The 25,599-nt window shown below is 42.9% G+C and overlaps 1 protein-coding gene across 1 annotated transcript in view; it reads left to right on the top strand.

The window, feature by feature from the left end:
- Window positions 1-1,613: 1,613 nt before the first annotated feature.
- Window positions 1,614-25,599, top strand: part of LOC126195671 (transmembrane protein 26) — a 95,031-nt gene continuing 71,045 nt past the window's right edge. Inside the window, exons 1-2 of the mRNA XM_049934297.1 lie at window positions 1,614-1,807; window positions 15,889-16,033. Coding sequence (XP_049790254.1) covers window positions 1,614-1,807; window positions 15,889-16,033 — 339 coding nt within the window. The remainder of the gene's footprint in view (window positions 1,808-15,888; window positions 16,034-25,599) is intronic.

The raw sequence follows: 25,599 nt of genomic DNA on the forward strand, positions 1-25,599 counted from the left end.
AATCCCAAAGAAAGCAGGTGTTGACAGATGTGAAACTATCAATTTAATGTCACGGCTGGAAAATACTAACACGAATTCTTTACAGACGAATGGAAAGACTGGTGGAAGCCGAACTCGGGGAAGATCTGTTTGGATTCCGTAGAAATATTGGAACACGTGAGACAATACTGACCCTACGACTTATCTTAGAAGATGGATTAAGGAAAGGCAAACCTACGTTTCTAGCATTTTTAGACTTAGAGAAAGCTTTTGACAATGTTGACTGGGATATTCTTTCAAATTATGAAGGTGACAGGGGTAAAATACAGGGAGCGAAAGGCTATTTACAGTTTGTACAGAAACCAGATGGCAGTTATAAGAGTCGAGGGGCACGAAAGGGAAGCAGTGGTTGGGAAGGGAGTGGGACAGGGTTGTAGCCTATCCCCGATGTTATTCAATTTGTATATTGAGCAAGCAGTAAAGGAAACAAAAGAAAAATTTGGAGTAGGTATTAAAATCCATGGAGAAGAAATAAAAACTTTGAGGTTCGCCGATGACATTGTAATTCTGTCAGAGACAGCAAAGGACTTGGAAGAGCAGTTGAACGGAATGGATGGTGTCTTGAAGGGAGGATATAAGATGAACATCAACAAAAGCAAAACGAGGATAATGGAATGTAGTCAAATTAAATCAGGTGATGCTGAGGGGATTAGATTAGGAAATGAGACACTTACAGTAGTAAAGGAGTTTTGCTATTTGGGGAGCAAAATAACTGATGATGGTCGGAGTAGAGAGGATATAAAATGTTGACTGGCAACGGCAAGGAAAGCGTTTTTGAAGAGGAGAATTTTTTTAACATCGATTACAGATTTAAGTGTCAAAGTCGTTTCTGAAAGTATTTGTATTTAGTGTAGCCATGTACGGGAGTGAAACATGGACGATAAATAGTTTGGACAAGAAGAGAGTAGATGCTTTCGAAATGTGGTGCTACAGAAGAATACTGAAAATTAGATGGGTAGATCACGTAACTAATGAGGAGGTACTGAATAGAATTGGGGAGTTTGTGGCACAACTTGACTAGAAGAAGCGATCGGTTGGTAGGACATGTTCTGAGGCATCAAGGGATCACCAATTTAGTATCGGAGGGCAGCTTGGAGGGTAAAAATCGTAGAGGGAGACCAACTCTTCTTTCTTCCTGGCAGAGTTCTAATTTCTTCAAGGAAGCTCTATTCTTTGTTTTGTTATGGTTGTGCGATAGCCTTCAGGTCTATCTTCTATCAATATTAGAGACAATACATGAATTTGGAAAAAATTTCTACCGTCTCTCACTACTGTCCATTGCAGTTGTACACCACCGAATCTGGAGTTCCTCCATAACAAAACACAGTGCAAAGAAGTACTGAAGCATAGGGGACAGTTCAGAATTTAAGAAGTAATTACGAAGCAACAAAGCCGCTACTGGGATCGAGTACCTGCTGGCTCGAGTACCAATTCATTAGCATACTCTGGCTAATAATGTGTCGATCGTCCTTTTTCAATTTTATGGTAGACCTACGGCACGGCCAATCTTCCCGTGTTCCAGAGAGAGTTGTAATGTGAGAGCTTAGACGTCGGCCACGCTGGTGAGCGCAGCCATGGGCCGCGTGCTGGCGACCCTCAAGGCGGTGGCGACGCGCGCCGTGTTCGGCGGCCACGGGCTGCTCGCCATCTGGCAGGTGACCGTCTTCAAGCGCGACCCCCGCTTCTGGTACCTCTGCGCGCCCATCATCATGCTTGCCTTCGAAGGCGTCTTCACACTCACCATCAAAGAGTCGCAGGAGTGGAAGTGGTAAGAGCTGCGTGTTGCGCTTCTAGTCAATCAGATTCTGACAGAGAATTTAGCTTTCCGAAACATTACGACCACCTACTTAATAGAATGGTGGTCCATTTTTGGAACGCAGTACACCAGCGTTTCTCTGGACTCCGCTCTTCCTTGCAGGTATATGACAGCGAATTACAGGGTGGTGGTTTGTAGGAGCGGAGCTTCGGCCCAGTAGCATCACAGACGTGTTCCATACGTTTCAGATCACGTAAAATTGGTGGCCAAGACATTCTGAGTTAACTGTCATTGTTCTGAAACCACAGTAACGAAGACCTGGCCTTGTGACACAGACAGCTATCGGGGAAGATATCAAGCTTGAAGGGGTGCAGTTGGTCCACAATTATGATCACGTAGTCCACAGCTAATATCACGTCGTTCACGGTCACATGTCTCACGGAAACCCAAATGTCTGCCATAGCATAATACGGCCCCCACTGGCCTGCACTCGCGGTGGAGTGCGTGTTTCGAGCAACCGTGCGCCTGGATGGAGGGAGAGTGTGTGGAAACGACTATCGACCCAGCGCAACAAGAAAATCGATTCATCGGACCAGGAGACAGATTCCCATAGAGCCACGGACTAAGCTGAATATTCCTGTGTCCACTACAATCATAGTTATTAACGATGAGGTTGGGTCAATACGCGAACACGTAGGGGAAGTCTGTTGCGGAGCGCTATGTTCAAAAGTGAGCGCTGAGTGATGTGCTCCGACACGCTTGTGCCTGTACGAGCATTATACTGTGTTATATCTGCCACAGATCGCATCCTATCCTAATTCACGGACGATGCAAACCTCAGACTTCCACGTTCTGTCATGAGGCATCCTGCATCATCTGGTCGCCTACACGTGGGTTCGCCGTCTTCCAAGCACTTTCCATAGATGCACGTGACAGTTGCACACGAACAGCCCACCTGGTTCACAGTTTCTGAGAAGCTCGTTTCCAGAGTCAGGCCGTAACAATCTGCCCTTTTGCCAGAATCGCTAATGTCACTGGATTTTATGCCGTTTGAGAAAGTGGTAGGATTGAGTTGAGATGGGTGTGATTCTTGCTGCTTGCTAAAATAACTTTTATTTCATTTAAACAAGTTCTGAGTATTTATTTTTCATAGAAAATAGCACAATTCAGAAATTTAAAAGACTATTAATTTTTCCAGATCAAAACCCTTACAAAATGGACAAACAAATCAGCTTAGTAGCTACTCAACAAGAAAAAATTACTCAGCACCGATATGCTCACGTAATAGTATGAAATTCCATTAATTAAAACTTCCGGGCTGAATTGCCGTGGTCCATATATAAAACTGCTTTCTCCTTCCTGACGTTTCGTTGCCTACTGCGGGCAACATCTTCTGAGGTGAGTCGTCGACTGGCTGCTAGGCGCTGGAGGTCCCGCTTATATAGAGCGCTTAGATGGCGCTACCACTCATCACGTGCTTTCGAATTTAAAACTATCTCTGGCTAGTGCCATCTCTCTCGATTATAGGTAATCGATAGTCACTTCGTTGGTACAGAGTCGACTGCCATATCTTGTCTAGTTTTAATCATTCTTTTTTATTAAAATTATTTTCGTGCTTGTAGATCTCTATAGCTTCTCTACACATGCGGGTATAATAATGTGAAGTCCTAGATATCACGTTTCTCTCACTAAATTTTGCTATCACTCCATCAGATTCCCACGGAAGATATTGTTGCCAGTATAGAAGCAGGGATTCGTCTGTTATCACCGCATTCTGCCGATGAAATCAGGATGGAAACAGCCAGGATATTACGTAAAGCCAAGCCACCCAGCAGTAATTTATCCCTAGGAGAAAGGAAGGCCGGCCGCGGTGGTCTCGCGGTTCTAGGCGCGCAGTCCGGAACCGTGTGACTGCTACGGTCGCAGGTTCGAATCCTGCCTCGGGCATGGATATGTGTGATGTCCTTAGGTTAGTTAGGTTTAAGTAGTTCTAAGTTCTAGGGGACTGATAACCACAGCAGTTGAGTCCCATAGTGCTCAGAGCCATTTTTTGAGAAGGGAAGGCGTTACGGGAGATCAATAAGGACAGGAATATTTTTGTACTTACTGCTGATAAGGGTAATGCTACTGTCGTGCTGAAGAGTGAGGATTATCATAGAAAGATAAGTGACCTCTTGGATTGTACCACCTAGAAAAAACTGAAAAAGGAACCTACAGCGAAAGTGTTTAGTGCTACCCAGCAATTAATTAAAAGCTCTTCCATTCCTACAGAAGATAAATACATTTGCAAAACGGAAGCTGCTTCGAAGTCAAAAAAATTATTAAAATACATGCATATTCAAAGTTACACACAAAACAATTACGCAAGGAGCAAACTACTTAGTTTTTAAGAGGACTTTTATAATAAAAATACAGTCCAAATAAGCATCACATACAACCTGACAGTTAAATAAGGAGCTGTTTGATCGCATAGAAGATAACAAAAAATCAAATGAAATCAGATCCAGTGGCCAAAAGAACAATCATCTGAGAAACTTAAGGGAGTCGAGAATGACAGATATGGAGGGTAGTTAGAAGGCAAGTACTGGTTTTATGTGTGCGTATGAGGCTGAATTCACTCATTCACTCAGTATACACAGTAGCGCATACTACTTAATAACATTTACATACCTCCAGCACAAGAGAACAGCCCTGTCAAGTAACACACTCATACAGGCAATTCCGCACTCTCCACGTTCTGCTTCGGTAAGGCCGTGTCCTACGTGAGCCACAGAAGCGAGTGACAGCTTCAGGCGACAAAACACAACCGCACGTGTACTTACGGAAGTGTCCTACGTGAGCGACATCTGTGTCGCTGCCTGTCTCCCGCTGCAACTGGCGACGTTTGAATTCAAACGTGTTTGAATCTTGTCGCTGCAGCACGCGCGACACAGAGCGACAGCCACGCGTCTTCTTGGTAAAGCAGTGGAGCGGACGCGACGGCAGCTATCGATTACTTAACATCCGATTTTAAGAAAACTATTTGGTAAAAGAAATGTTTCTTCCGCAAACTCTAGCTTGATATCCTTAAATGATAAGTCAGATTTTGTTTACGTTATTCGTCATAGTTACTGTGCTGCACGAAACTGAGTACATCGCTGCACGAAATTTTTAAGAATTTGCAGAGGTAAAATCACATTGTGTAGACTTTCCGTATAGTTCATTTAAGGCCAAACATTATTGCGTATGTAATGTAACCAATATATCTAAATTGTATTTAAAGTTGAGAACGGAATGATATATCTTTTCATTCTTGAGATATTGGTTGTTGTTATCCGCGGACGGGTCGCTCGCGGCGCGTCCGAACCTTTCCTACGCTTCGAGCATCAAGTGGTCGTAAAAATCGTCGTATCTCGTAAAAGGTTCAAGAACTCGAAACGACGAATTTTGGAAATGACAGCACACAGAAAGGACTATTTTTCATATGATTATCACTCGGTAGTTTTTTGTAAACGCGTGAGCAAGCGAAAACAAGACTCCCTATAACTTACATCATGAGGTTTTGTCCAAATTTTTATTGCCAAACAAAGGGAGAGAAACAGGTAAACGGGGTCTAGTTTGGCATGAAAATATTTAACTGCTTGAAAGTAATCAAGGTAATAAACGAAAACTTAATAAGCTGAGAAAAAATTGAAATATTTCACGAAAAGCTGCTGTAAATGGATTGTCAAAAATGTCATCTGTTAAAGTCCTAGCTATTTTGCACATAAAAAGAAACATTGGTGCGGTATTTAAATGTAAGAAAGGCTTCCTTCGAATCAAGTACGTTAGGAAGACAAACGAGGAGTCGGTAAGATCATGCTTTCTGAATAAAACTTGAAATACAAAAATGGAACAAATCAGTCAAATATTTTATGAATAAGTAGATCAGAGAAACGTTCTACGTGCCTTTGAATGATGCTCGAGATCATGAACAGAAAATGAGGTGCACCAAACGTTTCCCTAATAGTTTTTATTTCATACTTTTAGACAAATCACTACACAAACCGTTTGACTTTCTTTTAAAAAATTTTGTAAGCTTTGCTTTTACAGACTATTTAGAGTAATTGAAACGCCTGGCCTTAACACTGACCGCTGATAATTATGTTCCCAACATCAAATATCTGTAAAATTTCATGGTTCATTGTAATTTATTAGGAATTAAATGTGTGTGATATACTGGGATAGGTGTGAAGATTAAATTCTTTGGCAAGGCCTTAAAAATATACTTAGCGATGCAGTGCAAACAGTATACACAAAATTTGGTACACAGAATCGTAACTGAATCAGTAAAAATATAACGACCGGGAATCGAACACAGGACCTTTTCTGCACACAGATAGTGAACTGTATACGGGACCTATTTTTCTTTTTTCTTTTTAATCTCATTTTGTTCGTTTTCGTTCGTTGGATGTGCTCAGGGTGGATATCAGAAGACACCCGTTTCAGTTCGTCGTTGATCCATTAACTCAGTTTTTTTATTACAGAGGGCAGCTAACCCTCTGACCGAACACGCTGAGCTACCGTGCCGGCTACCCGTACATCACAATTAGCTATTGTGCAAAGAGATCAATCTATCTACTTACATTTGTATTTAGCGTAGTCATGTAATAGTCATTCCTCCACATTTATTGGCTGTTAAAAGTTGATCATTTAAAAAAAAATCGTATTTATTGATGAGATAGTCGATTGCTTCTCTGCTCATGCACGTGTATTCGAAGAATTGTCCGGTGATCTCCGTAGTTGACGATACTTACGAAATTCTCTAGGGAGATCCCTCCCTCTGTAAATTTCATGCACAGCATTCCTTCTCGCTTTATTTTCTTATGTAAAACTAATTTTGTAGCCTTACTTTCCAGCTACAGTATTCTACAGGTTAAGGACGCCGTTTTATAGAAACAACTGGTTGGCTCTAAGCAGCCATCTTGTAGCGCGACATGGTCGCTCCACGCAGAACACCCAACATTTTCGCCCGATGCTGCTGCTTGTCGCTGGAGTGTCGTGTATCCAGAAGTCGCTCACGTAGGACAGGGCCTAACAGCCAGCCAGCCAGATAGCACTGCGCCCAGTCTCGCCGTATCGCAATTCTCCGGCCAACACCGTCTTCCTTGCAGCCACACCGTGCAGTTACATCCAACGGCTGCTTCCACCATTGAGCTCTGGCCTTGGTATATACTCTCTCTCCGTTCAAAACCAGACTCCTCGTACCGATAGCTGTTGTGCGAAGGTTCGCTCGGCGGTGCCTGTGTCGCGATGTACTCGGCGCAGCGAGCTGCTCAACCACGTATGCCGCGCAAGGCGCGGGTTTTAACCCGTGGCGGCTGCGTGACGTCTTGTGACGGCACAGATTTCCACATTAATGTCTGCTCTGCTTTTGTACTTTGCCATAAGCGAACACAACCTCTTCATCAGTTGCTCCATGGACACACAGATTACATTTTCTGCTAATTTTATCAACGATATCACATAAAATGACAGATTACCCCCTATGAAGTTAAAAGGCTACGGTAAAAATGAACTGTCACTCGCACTGGAAACGTCATATGATAAGTTTCTGACCTCGTCAGGGCCCCGCCTATTTCTAATGGTTGGAGGATACAGACATTCAGTTGAATAAGTTACTTTACTGGTTGTGGAATCATGGTGTTTCATCTGGTAAATATGAGATTTACTGAGACAATATGAAAATTAACCAAAAATATATTAATTGCGAGATTACAACAAGTTTACAATGTTTTTGCATGAGTAGCGTAAAACAGTGGTGAGAAAAACGAATGATTATTAGAGTCGCCATCAATACGATGCTGGACAATTACGGTTGAATTGGCGCCTGGGCACACAAAGGACACTAGCGGTGTATTCAACCGTGATATAAAACTTGGTAATTAGATAAGTAAAATTACCAAAAAGACTACATGAAAATCAACACGACATACAGTATCAAGAAATAAACAATCAGAAAGGTCACCACCAGATGTGTGAACTTCAACAACGAAACGAAACATGAGTGGTCATCTGAGAACGGGAAAAGATTCACTTTGAAACAAGAACCAAACAGACGAACACACGCATACAGGTGCGTGGAGTACGTAGATCAAATTATGAATAAGTTGAAAGCAGAAGATGGGAATGGCGTCCTTTTGCTTTGTAGCTTGGAGGGTTGCATTGCAAACACGGTCTTGGCGTGACTGCGACTGAGATGGCTGCTGACGATTCGACTGTGTCATTCAGTGGTTTGGTATTTAACTAATTTGTAAGTGAAAATGATAATCTTATTTTATTACAGTGAGTAATTACTAAATAATTTTGCTCCCGGCTAATGATTTGGTAAAGTTGCTAACGAAATCGAAGTTAACGTTGTGTTAAAGTGTTGTCTGTAAGCTGTGTAAGTGTCACTAAGTCATAGTTCATACAACAGATTCTATACAACTATTCATTATGACGGAAACAGTTATCTTCAGCAAAATGGTCATTAAAACCACCGAATATCAGCCGCGCACAACACTGGCGTATGTTACCTGAAACAATATTCTTCGCAACTCGTGCGTAATTAATTTCCGCTCCATACATCAGCAAGAAAAGTTTGTTACATGGATCGTGCTATCAGCACTGTTTTTAATGAACCAATCTGATTCGAATTATTTTCATTAAAATGAGTTCGGGACCACCGGTACACATTTATTTTTACATAATTTTATTACCTTTGGCATTTATGTCTGCAGAGTTGCGTAATTTGAATTTGCCGCTGAGATAATTGTTAAGATGGCGGCAGACAATTGATAGACTTTCTATTGTCAGAGTAAATTTTCTTTTTTAACGGGATAAGTATTTGAAATGCTTATTAAACTTTACTTTCATATTGTGCACTAATTAGACTAATTTTCATCAAGCAAACGTTTGATTTTTTTCCCTAGGAAAAACAGATAAAAACGCGATACAAATCGCTATCGTCAATGGCTGCGCTCCTTGCAGCGGAAAGAAATAATTAACACAGATCATGCTTATTCAGAGAGGAATTAAAGTTAAAAATAATTATTCACTCATATTAATAATAATAATAATAATAATAATAATAATGAACTCTATTGTCAAGTAATAATTAACAAATAATTACAATTTCTTAACAGACCTCAGTTTGATATGCGTCTTGCGTCCGCATCCTACAAAAGCCAACCAACAAAAGGTAAAAACAAAGGAAGACAAACGCAGATCATACAAGGAATTTAAAATTATCATTGTCTTTGTATGATACACATCGATATGTCCAATTACATCATAAAATATATAAATAATTAACATTTATTTCACTGTTTTTTCATATGTCGGATAGGCATAATTTCCTCTCGTCGCACTGTAGCTAAAATTTATCTCGTGGATGTTACAACACGCATACAGGTGCGTGGAGTACGTAGATCAAATTATGAATAAGTTGAAAGCAGAAGATGGGAATGGCGTCCTCCTTTTACTTTGTAGCTTGGAGGGTTGCATTGCAAACACGGTCTTGCCGTGGCTCCCACTGAGGTGGCTGCTGACGAGTCGACGTGCGCCGTGCTGTCGTGGTGTGATGTACGCCAGTGTAGTTTGATTGCTGGCTTTGGCTGGTATGGGTCTGTGGACCTCATCTTCCTGACGACCGGTAGCGGCGCGGAAAAAAAAAATCTCTAAGTTCCGAGTAAATTCTAAGTAAAATTTCGAAGATTTGGCAGAAGGCTGAAGTCAAGAAAACTACGGACGAGTGGCTATCCATCAGTTGCGTCCAAATCCAGGATTCCAAGCGAGAATGCCTCTGTAAGTTCTGATAGCTCCTTCAGATCTTGAGAAGGCACCCGACACAATCTTTCAAGCCATTTCCAGAAGGGCCTACGTGCTTCTCCAAGGAGGGATCTGGAAATAGGTTCACTAGATTCCACCAACAAGGTAAAGATGTCAGCACCAATGAGGCTCCTGTTTTCGGAAACGAGAACAGTGTTAGAGTATAACGACATTCCAATAGCCTGACTTGTTTGTAGTAAAATTCTGGAAATTTTGATGTGATTTCATCACCCTCCCACGGAAAGGGCAGACGATTGAAATTTTGCAGACCCACGTTCGATCAAGCATTTAGCTTATGGAACAGTGTCTGAAGACCAAAATACGGCGGGAAATCGGCAAGTGAACAGCTGAAGATTCCACGGAAAGTTTACAAATAGGCGAAGTTCTCATCCCTTCCACCACCGTTTCTCGGTTTTCTGCTACTGAAAGCGCTGGTCAATCGTTCCATCATTCATTATCGCAGGTTCCGGGAGGATTAGCAATGAAAGTCACGCCAGGCATTTTGCGTGGTCCCTTAATGTGAAACCCGCACTTTGAGCGACAGCTAGCTCCTTGAGACCATGCGAACGCTCCACCTGTTCCTATCCTCAGCGAGTAGTAGTTCTCGTGGCTCACAGGCGGGTACCTTACACAGAAAAGCTGCTGCAGGTAGAAAATGGCAAATTAGGTACAGAGAGATGAGTTATCGACATAGGTGATAAGCTACGCCGTAATCACTCCTGTATTCAGCGCGTAATACAAATTAAATGTCTACAAATAAAAACCGAATCACAAAGTAGGAAGATCCTCGTACGCAAATCCAGTATGCAGATAAAAGTAGTGTGCGGAGAAGGCCTGAAACAGGTCGCTGCCTTAGAATTTTCCTAGGGCATCAAGTGTCCGCAACGCCGCCAAGCGGGTGGCGATCATGATTTGGCTTATCATTGTGTGTTCTAAACTGAGTCACTTTATTATGAATACCTTTTAATGTGATTTCTGTAACGGGAATCGCATAATGTACATCACACGATCTGAAGTCAGTTTATTTTATTATGGCGGATAATGCGTATTCCCTTTGTATTCCTTTGTCTCAGTCCAACTGTTTTTGTTTTTGTCTGATAGGATAGGCGCAATTTTCCAAAGCTATAATCCGTGTTGATTGCAAAATGTTTATTCATATGACCGGTTTCGGTTCATCTAGAACCATCTTCAGATCTGATATCACATCACATCACATACGAAAGTGACGCAGCATGTGAAAGTTGCTGTATTTGGACGGGTTACTCCTCTAACCGAAATATCAGATCTGAAGATGGTTCTATATGAACCGAAACCGGTCATATGAATAAACATTTTGCAATCAAGACGGATTATAAGTAACACTGTTTTTCTTTTATTTATTTTTTTTTTTTCTAGCGGCTCCAAGAAACTAGCGCTGTTTTTCCCGCAAATAAGCACTGCGATGAGTTGGATGTATCATCTAAAGACCACTGCAGGCTATTAAAATTGCGACACCATTTTAGATAGAAAATAATGAAGTCGTGTTTATTGTGCCCATGCAGCACTGTATGTGATTATTTTAGTACCAGGTTTGGGAGAGCACAGATAGGAAGTTTGGTACAGATCTGTGAGGTGGCATGCCACTCTCTCACTTTAACATCGTCAGTCGGATTAACACCTATATTATAGGTTTTCCCCAGTACTAAGTTTTGTTTGTGTGGTTTGTGAGTTTTTTACACCAGGAAATTGTGGGCAGAATGTTCTCATTACTGCTTGTGTAACCTGTAGAGAACTTGTAGCTGAGGGGCCGTAGAGGTGGTGGTGGTGGTGGTGGTGGTGGTGGTGGTGGTGAAGAACAGAGAGAGGGAGATGGAGATGCATTGGGGAACATAAATTCTGAGTGAGACTAGGAGGCAGCACTCTGTGGATCATACTAGCAGAGAATCTTCTGGCCGTTGCACTCTCCTCCTTCAAAATGGTTCAAATGGCTCTGAGCACTATGGGACTTAATTTCTGAGGTCATCAGTCCCCTAGAACTTAGAACTACTTAAACCTAACTAACCTAAGGACATCACACACATCCATGCCCGAGGCAGGATTCGAACCTGCGACCGTAGCGGTCGCGCGTTTCCAGACTGAAGCGCCTAGAACCGCTCGACCACCCCGGGCGGCTCTCCTCCTTCTGCTTACTGTTGGACAGGAGGGAGGCAGTTCGCAATACATTTTACCTGAGCCATTTGGCAGTCCGTCACGAAAGCGGCTACTTGGTGGGAAATGTGCAAATGGTGGTAAGCTCATAAAACTCCGTGCATTCTCATGTTAGAAGCTGGGACGGTATAGATAGTGTCTGGTGCACATGTTTAGTGGAGGCAAGACTGTAACTCCTTGACGCTGGGAAGTCGGTAGATTCTCTTAGCAAGCAGCAAAAAACATACGTCTTTCATAGTACGACTTACTAGTGATCTTAACAGACTTTTTTCAGAAACAGGAAATGGTCGGCCTGGAAAGATTAGATCTCTCCGTAAATGAGGGACTGTGGCCCCGCCAATGTAGAGGTCTTTTTAACGATAATATGGCCACGCTTACCACGAGAACGACGCCTCCATAAAATATCCTATTTTCACACAAGAGAGATTTTGGATCGCTGATTGGCTGCTCTCAGATTATGGAAAGTGGAGGCTTGCTCTCCCAGCGTGGGAACCCCGGTGCTGTGTCTGGATTGGCTACCAGGCCAACAGAACAGTCAAGAGGGGACATTCGATGAGTTGAGAATAGTTAGATTGGTTTGTGCAATGTGGGGTCGGTTTCGGTTTTGCTAATTCAGCTTCCGTACTGAGGACTGGTGGAAAGTGGTTGTGATTGTTGACTGTCATCGTCTTCTGGTCCTCCCCTGATGCAGAACATGTCTCCCTCTAATAGGCAAGACTTGTGGTCTGTATCTTGTAGTAGACTAAGAGCTAGAAGCAGCTTCCAACTGTACCCACAGTGGAACTGCTTATCGCTCATAAATATCGTGTGCGCGAGGGTGAACTTATTCGTCCTGACTCGACCGTCTGAAACTTCACAATTCCAGCACGCTCTGTCGTGGTTCAAATGGCTCTGAGCACTATGGGACTTAACTTCTGAGGTCATCAGTCCTCTAGAACTTAGAAATACTTAAACCTAACTAACCTAAGGACATCAGACACATTCATGCCAGAGGCACGATTCGAACCTGCGACCGCAGCGGTCGCGCGGTTCGAGACTGAAGCGCCTAGAACCGTTCGGCCACCCCGGCCGGTCGCTCTGTCGTGCCTGTGAGTCAAATTGTTTTGGCCAGACCAGCAAACGGATGCCCTTCGCACTGAAATCTGCCGGGATTTCAGGGCTCCGATAGGGAAGTTTCCCGCGTTCTGATAATCAGAATGCCAGACCATGTAGTTATATTTTCGTGGACGCGTCAGAACATTATAGCTGCTGCAGGGCGCCCCTCCCCGCCAACAGTGCGCCGTTTTCTGCTGCCGCCTTAATCCAGGTGAAAGGGTAAAATACTGCTGCATCGGCAAAGCGTTGTTAAATAATATTCACAGTTTCCTGTTCTCAGGTGAACCATCGTTCGTGGTATACTGGGCGATAGTTGATTCCATTTGAGTAGACTTGGGCCTAACAGTATATTCATGTAAACAAAGTCAGACTTCTGTAAAAGGGATTAATTCAGGGGGGAATTTGTATAGCTTTCATCCCAATGTATTATTTGCCATGCCAACGCCATCTCTTTTCTGATTTGTTTTTGTCATTTTTTATGTAAGATTAATCAGTTCGTTGTAAAAGGACTAATAAAACTTATTATTTTGTAAACATAGATACTCCACTGTTCTCATTCATATTCCCTCAACTATTCAGTGTTTTTATTTTATTGTGGTGGTAAATGGGTACACCAGCAATTCGATGTTCAATCTTATTGAATTAATTTGATTATTAATTTTAGTTCTGAAAGTGTCCGCAGGCACATACAACAAAAGAATCATGAGTAAATTCATTAATTTCACGTACAACAGTTAAGAGTGTGGCTCAAGATTTGAAGGTTATTAAGAAGATAACATTTAAAATCACTCAGACATATAATTATGGTCAAAGCTAGTGACGGCTTGCAGAACTACCATCTCTGGCGGCAACAATGTCTGGACATCCTGTTGAACTGTGTGTGGACGGATACGTCGCGAAATTTGTAACAGAGTTCATCAGCCTTAGTGATAGTGGCTGGCAACCCGTGACGGTTGTTTTCCGTGGGTGAAAGATGTAGAGAACATGCTCCTAAGGGAATAGTCAAAATATGCTCTTTATGGAGGTAGATCAAGACTGTATGAGTATCCTGCGGTCTCCTTGAGTTGCCTAGTTGAAAGAAAACCCGGAGACCTCGAAGAAAAGGCACAGCCGCCAGCCTTAACACATCAAATGTGCTGGGATCGTTTGACGATGACGAATGCACTGTGGCGCCTTCTCCTCGGAGGCGCTGAACACGGATACATCTGTTGTGAAGCAGCTAGCAAGCCAGGATCTGTGTGTAGAGAGGACGTATCCAGCCTTGTCGATGAGTCGATGAGTGAATTGCTTTTGGCGCTACTGTCTCTCTGCTGACTCAATGAGGGAAGCTGCGACATGGCCACTGAGCTGACGACGATGAGTATCCATGTGTTCCATATTAACTTGACAGTCCTGAGCTCAGGACCAACGTCAACAGCCACATTGCGGAACGATAAATCAGTCTCGATAGGCCACGATCCTGTCGCTGTCGAATTCTGACAGTTACTGTAGAACGGCTTCTTCTTACACGAGACATTACACAATCTTCTTAAAAACTCAAGATTCAAATGCGATTTCACCTGATGCGTAAGCAGCTCTTTTCGCGAGGCGCTATTGCAGAAAACTGGATTCGTAGATCGATTCATGGGGTTAAAGGAACAAAACTGTTCGTTATCAGACTCTGTCCTTTGTGTGTGCCACTGCGAGCAGCGTAAGCACTTACTGCTGCTCCCGATGAACCCAACTGTGTACGAGACTCGAGAAAACCTAAAGATGGAAGCGCCCAGAAGTGGAAGAGAGATAAAAGGGTACTTCGACAGGTACTTCAACACTCTCAATTGTCACAAGAAAGCTAGCAATATGAACAACATGATAGTGTCTCAGGAAAGGGAATAACGTCAGCAGAATTTAAAAGATGGGAATGGCAGGAGCCAGGCTGGACCACCGGGCAAGGGCAGCCATGCGTCCCTCAGGATGGAGTAGGCGACTGGGCATCCCTTCAGTCCCTTAAGCGGCCAACGAGGCCAATGAGCCCTACGTCACTGCGACGGGTAGAAGTGAGAGAGGGCTAAAAAATAAAACCAGTTAAGCCACTTTAGCGTCATCCGCTAGCACCAGAAGCAGGGTGTCAACAAGGTTAAGGTTTCGCCGTGATGTGGTCAGGTAGGATGTGGGTGTTCCAAGCCTTCAACAGCCGACGGGATACAGTCGATCAAGGAAATGGAAATTCAGAGAAGTAGTCAAAGCCACCGTCGAGATGGCCACTTCACCTACATTGACGCGTTTAACACCGTGACAGAACTTTGTTACTAAAGTAGGATTAAGAAGTCAAGGTATGACACTTCAAACTCAATTTTATTAGTAAGTCATAAGTGACATCCCCTTTTAATTATGAATACACGAAGTGACCACTTCCCTTACATCAGATAACTAAAATCCACAAAAACATTCCAGTTTGGACGAGCAGGATAGCAGATGGCTTCACGAGGTGAATGTGCTCTCCAGGGAGAATAAATTGATAGCAGTCAAAGTTGTTCAATGACTTTACCCGTATTTGGGCATTAGTAGTAGCAGATGAAAATTTGTGCCGGATGTGATTCGAACCCAGATCTCCTGCTTTACGTGAGCACTCGCCTTAACCACCTCGGCCAGCAAAGCATGCTTCTCATCCGATCCAGATTTCCAGCCTGTTACACGTTACTAACGTAGCGTCCTCTTGTACACACATTCGCCATTTCGGGTTCCTGCAGTAATAATGTGTACAGGCATTTCCCACTCGACAGTGGCACCTCATAGCTCTCGGCACCCCGATAGCTCCTTTACCAGACATGGCCACATTGCCAGCTCTTCCCAACTCATATTTGTTGTGAAAGACTTCAAAAGAAACTATTCTAGGCAGGCACAAGTTAAACTACTAATAGCTCCACTCTGGCCATCCCTCCGCTGTGCGCAGGTGTTTGAAACTGCCGGTAGGATGTGTAGCGGTGACGATGTGTTGGCAGGTTCTGCCCGTCGGTGTTCCTCTACCTGGCGGGCACCGTGCCCTCCATCTGGTTGCTCGAGCTACACAGGATGGCCCGAAGGCAACAGGCACCGGCACTCAACATCAGCGCTATCGCCGTCGGGGATCTGGACAAACTTTTTGGGGTAAGGCAACTTTTGCACTTAAGGTAACTTTTGTAGCAACAGTAGGATTCGAAGTAGCTGTGGGTTGTGGGGGCGCAAATATGGTTTAGTAATCACCACAACTTATTGTCAAACAAAACTGAAATCTGGCACGAATTTCTTTGTACACCAGAAATGTCACTAATATTAAGAAACAATAAATTAAAAGTAAAATACACTCAAAGACCTATAGAAAAGAAATGTTGTACGGAAATAATTACAATAAGAATAGAGATGCACACTGACAAAATTTCAGGCAAAAAAAAAAAAAAGAAAAAAATAAACATTTGTGCTAATGTCAATAGAAAATTAGAACTCCACTACAAATTGATCCGTATAGGTTGCGCTCATTTGCGTACCCCTATGATGATGCTTAAGGCCAGTCTCTGCTGGTGTAGAGAGAAGGGAAGCACCCACATGGAAATTAATGAAAGAAATAACAGTGTTAGACAATAGAAACGTCTTACAGGATGCCAACATTGACGTGGCCCAATCAAACATGACAATATGGGCACCATACCACGCACATACACACATTACTGGGAGGAGAGATCATCTAATCTATAACAGAAACAATTGGTCACTGCACGAATCACATTTATTCTTGTAAAGTAGAACACATGGGTAACTGAACTTTGAATGTTTGGACAAGGGGATCTAATGGTGAACTTTAACATTGGCGCAGGTGGTGGCCCTATAAACGTGAAGTTACACGGATAACGCACGAACACGACCAGTCACTGTAAGCATGGTAACTAAATTACAGGAAGAATACCGAAATAAAGAATCGAATACCAGCGAGATCGACAGAGCGCATATTAAAAGAAAACTAGCTTGCTGCGAAATATTAAAACCGTATAAATGGCTAGCGAATGGCGTGAAGTAATACCGTATCCACAGGGAATTGCCGACTGCAAAAGACGGCGCATCTTACCACACTCGTAGTGCAATACGCAGTAGCGGCTGGAGGCCCTGAGCTCAGCTCCGTGCCTGTCCAGAGTACATAAGTGGAAAGACCCTTCTGTGCGACCACGAGTCCCGCCTCATCAGTTGTCCATCGACAAGTCTTTCCTCTGTGATCTTCCAGCGGCATGAGTTCCCACTCACCGCCTAGCGTGAAGGTTTTACACTGCAAAAGCCTAACATAAAGTGCTCTAAAACTTTGCTGCTTGTTAGCCAGAGCAGTAACTCACCGACCAATAACGGGAGGAAGTGTGAGTTCCGTCCAATAAATAAGAATAGTTAAACAATATTTTACTCCTTCAGATTTTTCCTGTTTTCAGCTAAACGTGCTCTGAGGTGGGAAGGTGGGCAGGCAGAAAATACCTCCCATTAGATGGCAATTTTTTAAGAAGGACCTGTATCAAGCCCGACATCTGCGCACGGCAGAGGAATTAGAGTTCCACGAAAACAATACAGTAAGAACCAACCAGAACGCATGATTGAGCGTTTAAACCGAACGTTATTTCGAGGTGGTGTAGCGAAAATTCACACGGTCGTCTAAGAATTGAAACCTGGCTAGTGATCTACCTTGCTAAAAGGCTTCTGTGAAGAATTACATATATTTTTCAACAGAAGGCAACAGTCCCAAATCTGGCTTGGTGTGACTGAACCGAATGCTTGTTCGTCTACTTGTCACTGCCACCTCCCCTCGGCTTTGGAACTTTTTTATAGTAGCGAACTCTTAAAAGGACCCTTATCTATTGCTAGTCAGCCCATAGGCTTCCCCTGAGCAGTCCCTCCACCATACTAAAAGAAAAAACGCAAAACAACAAAAGGAACAGTAACTGGAGGCACTAAATCCAGATTACAATTATGATACACACCGCCAGTAATATATGGTATGATCAAGGAAAATGAACCCAAAATATTCTAAGATACTTTTTGAAAGATACAACCGCCATTTGACTGTACAACATGTTTTATTCTACAGTCTAGATTTCGGCCTTAGCCATTTTCAAGTGTTCATGAATTCCTGTTTAGGGAGAGTTTGCCCCTGACCTGCACTTACGTAATTTTATTTGCTATTGTTAATTTGTTGCTCCTCTGCCACCGCTGCATCTTTGATAACAAGTGGTTAGCGTTTTCTTCATCTTCCGTCTGGAAGCTCTAGACAGTCAAGACATCATCAGCGTAAGCCGCATCTCCATCTAAGACTTCATAATTCTCAGGTAGCAGTTCTAAAAGAGAATACACTATCAGGTCCCAAAACATTGATACACATATCGAAGATTGTATGTAGCCCTTAGTAATACCTTCTATTACCCCGTGGCGCCCAGCAGGCTATTACAATGCGGAACCCTTACACAAATCCGTGAAACTTAGACATTTGGGGATTTGGAGACTTCTTAGGCGATTCAACATCAGGAGCTCCGTAGATGACGAGATACACCTGCGATGTCCATCGTAATTGCAGCACCAAGTAATTGTTTGCCCTGTGTACAAGTAGGAGAGCCTGGTTAATGGAGTCACCTATCGACTTACCAGACATACATGTGCCAAGATCCTAGAGCTCCTTGACGTCTTGGAAACGCTTTTGGAGTACCAGCTCCTGAACTTTTGCTAATGTATTTATTAAACATAGTCTATTGCTGTTCGCCTCTACGGAAACCAGGCCTTCGTTTGTAATAAATGCATATGTAGATGTCCATGTTTTTGGTACACTGCCATGCCTTAATACCTCATCCAGTAGATGTGTTAAGAATGGCGCTGTTATTCAAATGGCTCTGAGCACTATGGGACTCAACTGCTGAGGTCATAAGTCCCCTAGAACTTACAACTACTTAAGCCTAACTAACCTAAGGACATCACACACATCCATGCCCGAGGCAGGATTCGAACCCGCGACCGTAGCGGTCGCGCGGTTCCGGACTGTAGCGCCTAGAACCGCTTGGCCACTCCGGCCGGCCAGCGCTGTTATTATAGCTACTTTTACTATCACTTCTTAATAGATACCGACTGAACCCGGTGCTTCGTCGCGTTTTAGCGTGGCTATCGCTACCGCTACTTCTTCTTGAACAACGGGAGTGCACATACTTGTTAATACAGTTCGAATTCAGCTGTAAACGGAGCATTAATTGGTCACTGGCAAAACAGTGTTCAGGAAATATTCGGCGGAGTTCCTTGTTATTTTGTTCCATCGGTCTTGGGAAGGACGGACGGGTCGACGGGGGCCTTACATTTATCAATAAGAACCTTATATAGCTGATCCGAGAAGTGCTCCTGCTCTTATTCAGAAAGCGCTCCCTATATGCCTTCGTAGTGTCGCGGATCTTGTTTCACTACATCCGTTTAAATACCGATATATGTTTCGTCTTACCTCTCTTTTTGCCTCTACTTAGTGAGCGCAGGTAGTTCCTGCTTGCTTTACGGACTTCGGTGAGCAACTGTTAGCTCCCAATACCAAGGTGTCTTAGGGATGGCTACGTATGGCGTCTTTGGATGTGATTTTTCCTGCGCCAGCTGAGGGAGCTTTGTTAGAGCACTTTCCCGCGAAAGGCAAAGGTCCCGAGTTCGAGTCTCGGTCGGGCACACAATTTTAATCTGCCAGGAAGTTTCAGCTTTGTTAGAGCTTGCGCTCCGGGGTCTATGTTCTCAGGTAAATACACTACTGGCCATTAAAATTGCTACACCAAGAAGAAATGCAGATGATAAACTGGTATTCATTGGACAAATATATTATACTAGAACTGACATGTGATTACAATTTCACGCAATTTGAGTGCATAGATCCTGAGAAATCAGTACCCAGAACGATCACCTCTGGCCGTAATAACGGCCTTGATAGGCCTGGGCATTGAGTAAAACAGAGCTTGGATGTCGTGTACAGGTACAGCTGCCCATGCAGCTTCAACATGATTCCACAGTCCATCAAGTGTAGTGACTGGCATATTGTGATGAGCCAGTCGCTCGGCCACCATTGACCAGACGTTTTCAATTGGTGAGAGATTTGGAGAATGTGCTAGCCAGGGCAGCAGCCGAACATTTTCTGTATCCAGAAAAACCCGTACAGGACCTGTAACATGCATTCGTACATTATCCTACTGAAATGTAGGGTTCCACAGGGATCGGATGAAGGGTAGAGCCACGGGTCGTAACACATCTGAAATGCAACGTCCACTGCTCAAAGTGCCGTCAATGCGAACAAGAGGTGACCGAGACGTGTAACCAATGGCACCTCATACCATCACGCCGGGCAATACACAAGTATGACGATGACGAATACACGCTTCCAATGTGCGTTCACCGCGATGTCCCCAAAGACGGATACGACCATCATGATTCTGTAAACAGAACCTGGATTCATCCGAAAAAATGACGTTTTGCCATTCGTGCCTCAGGTTAGTCGTTGAGTACACCATCGCAGGAGCTCCTGTCTGTGATGCAGCGTCAAGGGAAACCGCAGCCATGGTCTCCGAGCTGATAGTCCATGATGCTGCAGACGTCTTCGAACTGTCCGTGCAGATGGTTGTTGTCTTGCAAACGTCTCCATCCGTTGACTCGGGGATCGAGACGTGGCTGCACGATCCGTTACAGCCATGCGAATAAGATGCCTGTCATCTCGACTGCTAGTGATACGAGGCCGTTGGGATCCAGCACGGCATTCCGTATTACCCTCCTGAACCCACCGATTCCATATTCTGCTAACAGTCATTGGATCTCTACCAACGCGAGCAGCAATGTCACGATACGATAAACCGCAATCGCGATAGGCTACGATCCGACCTTTATCAAAGTCGGAAACGTGATGGTACGCATTTCTCCTCCTTACACGAGGCATCACAACAACGTTTCACCGCCGGCCGGTGTGGCCGTGCGGTTCTAAGCGCTTCAGTTTGGAACCGCGTGACCGCTACGGTCGCAGGTTCCAATCCTGCCTCGGGCATGGATGTGTGTGATGTCCTTAGGTTAGTCAGGTTTAAGTAGTTCTAAGTTCTAGGGGACTGATGACCTCAGAAGTCCCATAGTGCTCAGAGCCAACGTTTCACCAAGCAACGCCAGTCAACTGTCGTTTGTGTATGAGAAATCGGTTGAAAACTTTCCTCATGTCGACACGTTGTAGGTGTCGCCACCGGCGCCAACCTTGTGTGAATGCTCTGAAAAGCTAATCATTTGCACATCACAGCATCTTCTTCCTGCTGGTTAAATTTCGCGTCTGTAGCAAGTCATCTTCGTGGTGTATCTATTTTAATGGCCAGTAGTGTAGTCTAGGTTGAAAGATGCTATTTCGGCATTAAGTGTGAAACGTCCCCTTAGAACAATTATACAAGACTGTGCTTAAACTGTCACACAATATTTTTAGCGCAACGCAATCTGACTTTCAATAATCCCTACAAAAGAATGGCCCTGACTAACATTAACCTATACCTTTCACAAATCACTTACCTCACTAAAATCTTGGTTACTCGAACTACTGCAATACAGCGAGCGCCACTACTGCCAGCTAAATAAAAGATTCAAACTACGGAAGGCACTAACTACTGATAGGCATAGTTAGCAAATGAAAGATTTTAATAGAGAACAAACAATGTATTTACCTTAATAGTCATCCAAAGTAATAATATATATAGGAGTTCATAACATCCATAACAATACCATAATATCATAACATCCATAACAATATCAAAACTCCGCCATTTCTCTCCCCACATCCACCACTGCTGGCGGCTCACCTCCAACTGCGCAACGCTACGCGCTGTTCACATCCAGCTGCCGCTGCCCAACACTACAATGGCAGACAACAATGCAAACTAGCCACAGACTGCACACAGCACAGCCAGTGATTTTCATACAGAGCGCTACGTAACGTTGCCAATAAGAAAACATAAACAGTCTACTTACAAGTGCCTTCCAGTTTGCTGTTTTTAAATCCCATTCTTCCAGTTACATATCGACTTCACTATTTCTGGAGTTTTCAGCTACAATTCTGATGAACGGTAGTAGTCATAGATTACTTAACCTCACAAGATATAAAATTATTAGGAGCTGCTCTATTTTGCAGGAGGATGTCTATATTTGTCTCTGCATTGGCACTATACGATCTCTGCGCCGGTACTCTTCGAAAACCTGCTAGGCTACATGCATCAAGTCTTACAGCATTAATTTCGGTTCAGCTGTCGTCCTGCTAGTATGCCAAAGCGTGCGCTTTGCGTTCGCGTTGACGCCCACTCCAGCGGTGATACGCAGCACGACTGTACATTGCTGCAGCTCTTAATATCACAACGTACGAATCAATCATGTGCGAATACTGCGTAGGTAGGAGATAATCCAGTTGCATTGAGGAGTGCACATTTCTACTGTTACCGCGTGCTAATCACATAATTGCATGACTTGAGTGACAAGATGGCTACGATGAGACCGGTGATTGCTGTCTTGGCATCCTGGTGCCCAACAATTGTGGTAAGGCGTGTCGATAAGTGCGGAAGTTTCGCATTCGTCGTGTACGGTTCCTGGAATAGTACAGTGTCGACACTCAGTTCCTCTACGACCTTCCGCGGCTCATTCATTACCGATACTCAATGTGTAATGTTGATCTTCAGATATGTAGGCTAATTCTGCTAGACGTATCTTGTGTGGACACAGAAGGTAGGGGAATGTAGGGTGGGGTCAAAATAGACTCGCTAACGAACCTTCTGAAAACCTGTACGCCTCTTCACGATGTAAAACTGTTTCTGGCTTGTGAAAACTTGTCTGAGTAAATTTCAGAAGTCTTTGAGATCTGTAGGTAGACTAACTTAGCGTCGGCTGCTTCGCTCGCGTTTGCGAAGTAATTGTATCAGAAACATTATGCCTACTAAAAGATTAATGTACTATTATTAAGTCGTTTCTTTGTTTATGCCATTCTGACAGTCAATTTGTTGTGGTGACTGTTAACAGTAATTTTTGATTTAGTTCACATTGCAACACCCTTCTCTACTTTTCGTGTTAATTAAGGCTTCTAAAGCACAGCCTTTTCGAAATGTGCTTCAGACAAAAAAAGCGATTTTGGTAGTTGGTATCAAAGGTTTTCGTTATCATGCCTAATGCGTTCTAGTGGTGATACTTCCATAGAAGCTTTCATCCCATAATACATATTTCTTTTTTAATATAACGATTTCCAAAAACAGTAAACCACATATGTTTTTATTTCTAACCGAGTTTGATAGATTTAGCTTTGAAAAGGCTTTCAAAATGAGTAATTTCATAAAACGTTTCATTCCTACTTCACACCCTTACGGGTTGAATTTCCAAAAACGGTGAAATGTGTATTTTTTTTTTTACTTCTAACAGAGAAGCTAAATACTTCATAGATTTAGCATCAAAAATGGCTGCATAGTGAAATATTTCCATAAAATTTTCATCCCCTATTTCACACCCATAAGGGTGAACTCGTATTTTTTTTATGTCAAACTGAGATGCCAAGTGCAAATTTTCGTAGACTTATTCTTGAAAAGACTTTCAGAATGAATAATCTCATAAAACGTCTTATTCCCTATTTCGAACCTTTGGGGATTGAATTTCCACGAACAGTGGAACACGTATAATCGAGAAGCCAAATTTAAATTTTAATAGACTTAGCTTTAGGAATGTTTTCATAATGAAACATTCTTATAAAAGTAATTCACCCCTTAGTCGACACCCTAAGGGAATGAATTCCCAAGAAACACTAAAGGACTTTTTTTTTTCAACCACGAAGTCAAATACCAGTTTTCATACATGTAGCTTTAAAATACTTCAGTAGTGCTTTAAGAATGATTTATTTTTTAAAATCTTTTATTCACTATTTTACCCCCGTAGGGATTATATTTCCAAAAATGTTGAAACACGTTTATTTCTGACAGAGAAACCAAATACCAATTTTGGTAGATCTAGCTTCAAACTTTTCTTAATACTGGCATTTTTAAAACACGTTTCTTCCCCCATTTCACCTCTTTAGGAGTGACATTTCAAAACATTCCTTCTTAAACGACGCCTATAGTGTGAGATCAACATTTGCAGATTTTAAGTCTCTATTCGTAGTGGTTTGGGCTAGTCAGTGACGAGTCAGTGAATTTGCCTTTTATATGTAGAGATTATTGCATCAACTGCCTCTGGCGCTGTTAAAGTAATTTTAGGTGTGCAAGACTTGTTGAAACTCTCACGGCTGCTTGGAGAATTACAGAATCCTCTAACCTACTGAGCTGATGCTGTGCTCTGTATTTCCGTAAACCTGCTTTGGGTTCTTTGATGGCGGACAAACAGTTCTGTTAAAATTTTGCATTCGCAGGAAGGAGAGTGATTTATATCTCTCGTGCGCTAAGGGTTCACCAGTCGCGGACATGATCGCCATTTGTCTGTGGCCTCTGTTACTACAACAGCTGGAGGCATCTGGTACTTATAACCCGTTGACCTTATTACTAGTTGCTGAGTCCGCAACCGAAGAGCTGGAAATGTGACATCAGTCGATTTGTTGAGACATGCTGTCGTCAGAAAAAATGGTCCATATAGCCGGTGTTATTTCTGATGTTTCAATTGAATCAGATGGCACTGTGTCGCTGATTTCTACGTCAGGGACACAATTTACCCGAGTGGAATTGTAGTAGTCATTGAGGTGCCGCCATTAGTGAAGCTAAACTTTGCCATATCACAGTAACGAATGTCATATTTCGGGCCTTGGGTTGGAAGGTTTTGTGTCGTGTGTACCAAAATCTCACTCTGAAATATGACAACTGTCTTAGTACTCTACCTCTGATAAGTTACTCTCGCTTTTTCGTTTAACCGAAACAGAAGCTTATCCTGAAAAAATTACCCATTTGGAAGCTTTCTTCTTCAGCTATTGAGCTGTCTATTGTTTGCAGAATTCGTTGTTTCAGCAGCTCGTCTACGTGGTCAACCATTTATTGGTAATGATATTCAACTAAGTCTTCGTTTAGAGCAGATGGCATCATGTGATAGACATTATTTTGAATCTTTAACATATTGCAGCGTGTCAGCAACTGTGAAATGTACAACAATTAAACAATTTTTTTCAGCCTTCAGTTGCAAGGTAATTTTATTCGTTTACCTAGGTTTCGATTCCAGTAATGGAATCTTCTTCAGAACCTATAAATTAAACCACATACAGACATATGTTACTACTACAATGCATTATCAGTCTAATGTTGAATATTAAAGAAATTGGGATACTTACAAAAATTAAATTATTTTGTGAGCCAAACTCTGGCCATGTCACAGATTAAAAAGTAACATTAACGACGCATAATCATAAGATTATGTCAGTCAAAATTAACACCATTGAGGCGAACGTGGACGCTACGCCGGCCAGAAATAAGGACCACACGTAAGCGGCTCGAAAACTGGCGTTGTGAGCCGTTACGCGGCGAGGCTGGCCGCGGCCAAGCGCATGCGCAAGCGCAGGGGCGAGAGACAACTGTCTCAAAATTACTTAGAGCAACTATACATATAAGCAAAATGTGACTGAAAGCCGTCCTAAATTGGACAAACCTATCTATTAGTATAGCAACATTAAACAATTTTTTTTTATATATATATATATAACGTAGTACAAAGATACACATGTACAATTGCAT

This window comes from Schistocerca nitens, chromosome 7 (assembly GCF_023898315.1).
Source record: "Schistocerca nitens isolate TAMUIC-IGC-003100 chromosome 7, iqSchNite1.1, whole genome shotgun sequence".
NCBI classification, from domain to species: Eukaryota; Metazoa; Arthropoda; class Insecta; order Orthoptera; family Acrididae; genus Schistocerca; species Schistocerca nitens.